The sequence below is a fragment of the Frankliniella occidentalis genome, unplaced genomic scaffold (genome assembly GCF_000697945.3).
Source record: "Frankliniella occidentalis isolate FOCC.00 unplaced genomic scaffold, Focc_3.1 Scaffold123, whole genome shotgun sequence".
In the NCBI taxonomy this organism is placed as follows: Eukaryota; Metazoa; Arthropoda; class Insecta; order Thysanoptera; family Thripidae; genus Frankliniella; species Frankliniella occidentalis.
Window position 1 is genome coordinate 148,191 of NW_026267250.1, and position 5,454 is coordinate 153,644.

Below are 5,454 nucleotides of genomic sequence, written 5' to 3' on the forward strand. Positions count from 1 at the left end.
ATTTTTTCCAAAATCTTCTGAATTTTCCTGGTTTATTTGGAGGTTGTACACTGATTTTTTTTTTTTTTGAGTGAAGTACCCCTCAGGAGGCCCCCTTGAATCAGTGATATGACCACCCGTTTGCAGTGGAGGCCCTCCTCCTCCTCCCTCCGGTCATTTCATGGATGCGTGCGGCTGACACGTCCAGAGTGCGCGGCACAATGCTACACACGGGCTCTTCCGCTCGCCCGGCAAGGCCTGGCGTCGGGGGTGGGGACCAGTAGTAGGGGCGGGTCGAGGACGGACACTCGCGCGCGACACGGAGGCGGGCGAGGGGCCCCGGGGGCCCGGGGGCGTGCTGTCCAGCAGGCTGCCCTGTCCAGCACGCTGTCCGGTCCGGGCTAGCAGCGGGTGCTCGGCCGCGCCGCTCGGCACTCGCCGCTCCCTTCACCTGGGCTGGGCCCGAGGCTGGGCCTGGTCCTGCTGGCCTGGTGGGTGGGGCTGGACGAGCAGCTGGCGGGGGCGGAGCCCGCCAGGGAGCTGGCCAGGGAGCCCGCCAGGGAGCCCGCCAGGGAGTCGCCCTGCGAGCCCTGCGAGCCCTGGGGGGCCCGGCCCGAGCCCTGGCCGGTGTCGGCGCCCTCGCCCGGGTCGGGCGGCGTGAGTGGGGACGTCGGCGCCGGCCGGACCTCTACTGGCGTCAGGGGTGGCGGCGTCGACGTCGGTACGGGCGGGGGGTGGCTGTCGTCAACGTTCTCGTCGTCCTCATCGTCCTCGTCCTCGTCCTCGTCCGCGTCGCCGTCCTCGTCGTCGTCGTCGTCTTCGCTGTGCGTGTTGTGGTTCGGGGCCGTGGACATGAGGAGCAGCGCGGCCGCCCGAGCCGCACCTGAGGACGGCACCAGGACGCCGCCGTGGCCCTGGAGGCCGTGCAGGCCGTGCGCGTGTTGCGAGCCGCACTGCGAGCCGCGCAGTGAGCCGCGCAGCGAGCCCGACACGGAGCGCTGGGAGCCGGAGCGCGACGCGGACCGGCCCGTCAGCGGCAGTCCTGCAACACACGGGGGAGGCGGTCAGGGGCGGGTGCAGGGGCGGGCCCAGGGGAGGGCCCAAGTGCGAGCGTAGCGACTGACCCAGGGACGGGCCCAGGCCAAGGCCCAGGCTGGGGACCTCGCCACAGGAGGGCGTTTTGGCGCCGCTACGGGCGACAGCCAGAGGCGACAGCGAGTGACCATAACAGATTGTCGGCCAGGAGCAGGAATTTATCTTTCTACTCTTAGCGGTAGCACATCGCAGTAGCAGCGGGAACCAAGCGGGAACCTCTGGCGTGGAATAAGCTTTTGAGGCATGAGTTATGATAAAATGTTAAGTGCCAACCCAACCGTTTCAGGACAAACTGAGTTCAAGAAACAGCGAAAAAAAACGAGTTTTGCGCTTGAGCGATGAGTTCTAATTTATCTTTCCGTCGGTCGGTCAACACTCGTAAAACAATCTGTACGGTGTGCGGGCCGGGGCCGGCCAGCTTCCATTCCAGAAGCGCTGACGCGGCCGGTTGGTAATGGCCCTGGAGCGAGCCCTGGAGCCACTGGAGCCCCGAGCGGCCGTCCCGCCCGCCCCGGCCCTCTGCTGGACCCGGCAATTACTTACGCCGAACGGCTACGATGAGGCGGGGAAGGGTAAAGCTGCCGCCCCAGCCAGCGCAACACAATAAAGGCATGAGAAGCGTTATCTATCATTTCCTGAGCACGGGAGGGGGTCATTGAGTCCGGCAGAGCCTGCGGCCGCGGCGTCAGCGTGCTGCGATCACGAAGCAGCGTTTTTGAAACGACATCGTGCATGACGTCGTCGTCGTCTCAGCGCTGCGCTGCTGCCGAGGGCCTCGGGGAGGGTGGGGACGAGGACGGGGCGGTACTCACGCGAGGGTCCAGCCGGGCACAAGCTGAGCGCCATCTTGCCCGCGGTCAGCTGCCGCAGGCTCATCTCGGACCCTGGAGGCCACAAACACTAGGTGTCTACACACAGAACACAACGGCAGGGGGGAGAAGCAAAAGAGGAGGCAATGTGTGTACCCGGGATGTTGGTGAGTAAGCCTACAGTGCACACACACGCACACACAAACACACAATACGGCTAAAGCGGAACGGCTGCAGCGATAGGCGAGGTCCGCTAGAGTCTCTTACGCCAGCGCCGCTCTTTCGAAAAAAATACTTTAATGCAAAAAAGACTCCTTGAAGCTGCGCACACTCCTCTCATTCTGTATGTACACGTGTGTAGGCGGAAACCATACCTCGTAGGGAAATATAAAAGTAGAGAGCGTAAAAGAGAGACACAGAGAGATGGATATATGAGGCACAAAGAGACGGTAATAGAGAGAAGTAGACTGGAGCAGGAGATATGGGCGGAGGGAGAGACTACCGCCCTACCTGTGTCGCTGGAGAAGAGGATGTGCGAGGGCGCCAGGTTGGCGTTGGCGAAGTGGTCCCGCGGTCGGCCCCCGACGAAGAGCCTGAGCACGAAGCAGATGACGCCGGTGAAGAGGGCGATGCCCGTGGCCACGCCCAGCAGCGTGGGCAGGTCGGCCGTCAGCAGGACGAGGTCTGCAACGAGGACATGAGAGGTCTTGGTACATGGTTGAGAGTGCAAAAAGAGAGCGAGAGCAGATGATCGATAACAGTACGAGGCAATTAGACACGGGTGTGAGAGGGCTGCGCTGCGAGGGGAGAGCGGGCGGGTGTGAGCGCCGGGCGGGTAGGCCGACACGCACGTCACCAGTGCGCTGCGTGTGCCGGAGATGCCTACCTGCCGGGCGCCTCCAGTCCAGCCCGGTAGGGTGCCCCAAAATAAACGTTTGAGCCAGACTTGGGCGTATGGTCCTACATCTCGGATTTGGCCGGAACAGAGCAGGTTTGAGAGGTACATTTTCCCCACCTTTCAAAAAGGCCGAGATATGAAGCACACCGAAGTAAGCCGTTTCCAGTGGCGTCTCTCGGCAAATTTCCTACAAGTATGTGGCACTTTTGCGATTTACCAGCTGAGACGATTGTGGTAGAAAAAACAAAACAATTCAAAACAAAATTTGTGAGAAAAAACCTAGCGTAATATCGTCTGGTGACTTTTGTGAGCGTATGGGTAAGTAAGTATGGCAGAGTAGGTGGGGGCTCCACCCGGCTCCACCGAGGCGCTGTTTGCATGACAGTACAGCTCCCCGCTGGGGCCGGCTGGGGCCCCTGCCCAGGCCGAGGGCCCGGGGCGGACCCGGGGCGCCGCCCAGCCCACCCACCTCGACTACCTGCTCTAGCTTTTCGGGGCCGAGCGGGAAAGGGACACCACACACGGCGATAAGGAGAGCATGAAAGTGTGCTCGTATCTTGTTACCTCAGCCACTTGTTCCAGGCGCGAGAAGAAAACATACATGTATACACGAGTTGAGAAGAGAAACAAATGACTGGGAGTCCATTTGCGCCACGCCAGCGCACTTAGCCCGACCTCCGAATCGGGCCGCTCGGATAAAGCCGACAAAGTGCACACGGGCATCACAAGGGCCGAACGCGCGGCTCGTAGAGACCACGACGAGGATAAATGGATCATTGCTATTTTTAGCCGCCAACTTTTCACTCTCGCCCGCCGGACAGCGGCCTGCGCCGCCGCCGCCCTATGCATAGGGTAAAGGCTACCGTAGGATTATCGGACGTGGTGACTTGGTGATGTGATGGTGGGGGAAAAAGGCTCCCAAAAGCGCTCTCCGCTCTGTCACCTCGCACCTCTCCGCGGGATCAGCTCCCACAAGACGCGTACGTCAAGCGTCAGGACTATAGTATTCACACCGGCAAAACTTTTATCTCCCCGCCCCCCTCACCAAATTTGAGAGTGGCGGGCGGCGCCTGGGCGCCTATAAACGCTTTCTCCAAACTCCCTCATGTCACGAAGACTTCCGTCATGCACCCTTCCAGAGCAGACCCGACCCACTCCCTTGTCAGTTCAAGAAGAAACGTTATGTAACACTCCAGCAAAGTCACCGTGTCCGTCCCACTTCACACTTAAGGGGGGCTTGGCGCTCGATGCCCTGCTGACTCGAGGCATGGGTGCGGGAAGAGAGAAAAGGGGCAGAGAGCGAGAGAGAGAGCGAGAGAGAGAGAGAGAGAGGGAGGAGGGGGACTGGAGGGGGTGAAGGGGGTAACCGCAGAGGGGGCACCTAGGAGGGCCGAGGGTGCTGTTCCTGTTTCGAGGGTGGGTGTACCGGAGGTGGAGGGGGGTTAGGGGGAGAGGAGAACCCTCCACCAGTCCTCCAGCTGGGGCTCCAGCCTGTCCCCGCCGTGGAGAGCCCTTCGCTCCACAGGCTGGGGGGACATGACGACGCGCACAGTGACCGTGGCACACAGCTCGGAGCATGCTGGTCTGGTTCGGTACGGAAGTTGGGGTCGACGAGAAAAAGTGCGGACCGAGCTCGCAGCAGAGACAGTGAGAGAGAGAGATGAAAATATGCACGGCGCTTCGTACAAGGAAAAGTGCGCACGGGGGGCGCAGCAGATAGAGAGAGAAAGAGAGATTCGGAGAAAATATGCACGGCGCTTCGCCATATCGCAATTCGTTGTAAACATGAGAGCCTATATGTGCGCGCATTTCACGAAAGTTGCGGACTCTTGAAACACCCCCCGAACCCCTTCAGATTACATCACGTGACGCCCCGTCTCCCCTTCAGGCGCTCATGCGGGGTTGTTTGTACGTTATTACGCGTATCCACACACGAATAGAACGCGCTGGGCTCGGCGGCGCCGGGCTCGGCTGCAATGCGCGCGAGCGGCGAGAAGGCCAAACTCCGCGCCAAACTCCCTTCACTGCACCGGCCGAGACAACTTTGTATATACAGCTGCTGCCGCTCGGTAGCGTGGTAGCACATGAGGGGGCGGCGGCGGTGGTGGTGGAAAGGGAGGGGGAAAAGAAAAGGGGTTAGAGGGGGGGGAGGGTGAGAAGGGAGATACGGGCAACTTGGATAATTACTTGTCAGGCGGGGCGTAGTGGGATGCCTTTACTCCACTTCAGCTCGCCCCGGGGCCGCGCGGTTAAAGAGAAAAGAGTTGCAGAAGATTATCTATGGAGGAGGAAAAAAGATGACACTTTTATCCAATATATATCTGCTTGCCCCTTTCACGAAACAAAAGTGGAAGAAAGGAAGGAATATTTTTTTCCAACACACATCGTGTATCCCTTTTCCTGACGCTTGACCCCCTCGATCCCTCCACCCCCTCTCTGCCGGCAGGCGACGAAGAACAACAAGCGTCCGCCCCCATTCTTGCCCGCCCCCTGTACACGGATCTACGGAGGTGGCGGTCGAACCATTCAAGCGAGGCGGCCTTTAGGGCTGCCTGCACAAACACTGCCTGAGCTTCTACGTTTCCATCTCCATCTCTCTCTCTCTCTCTCTCTCTCTCTCTCTCTCTCTCTCTCTCTCTCTCTCTCGCTTCTCCCTCGCCCGCTCAATCAGTT

The 5,454-nt window shown here is 60.3% G+C and overlaps 1 protein-coding gene across 2 annotated transcripts in view; it reads right to left on the bottom strand.

Moving 5' to 3' along the window:
* Positions 1-6: 6 nt before the first annotated feature.
* The window catches only part of LOC113214159 (uncharacterized), a 39,709-nt gene continuing 34,261 nt past the window's right edge, over positions 7-5,454 (bottom strand). The window contains exons 4-6 of one of the 2 annotated variants that reach the window (XM_052270433.1): positions 2,394-2,567; positions 1,887-1,958; positions 7-1,021 (exon numbers count right to left, since the gene is read on the bottom strand). In XM_052270433.1, coding sequence (XP_052126393.1) covers positions 381-1,021; positions 1,887-1,958; positions 2,394-2,567 — 887 coding nt within the window. In that variant the 3' untranslated portion in view covers positions 7-380. The remainder of the gene's footprint in view (positions 1,022-1,886; positions 1,959-2,393; positions 2,568-5,454) is intronic. The other variant, XM_052270434.1, reaches the window with a different exon arrangement.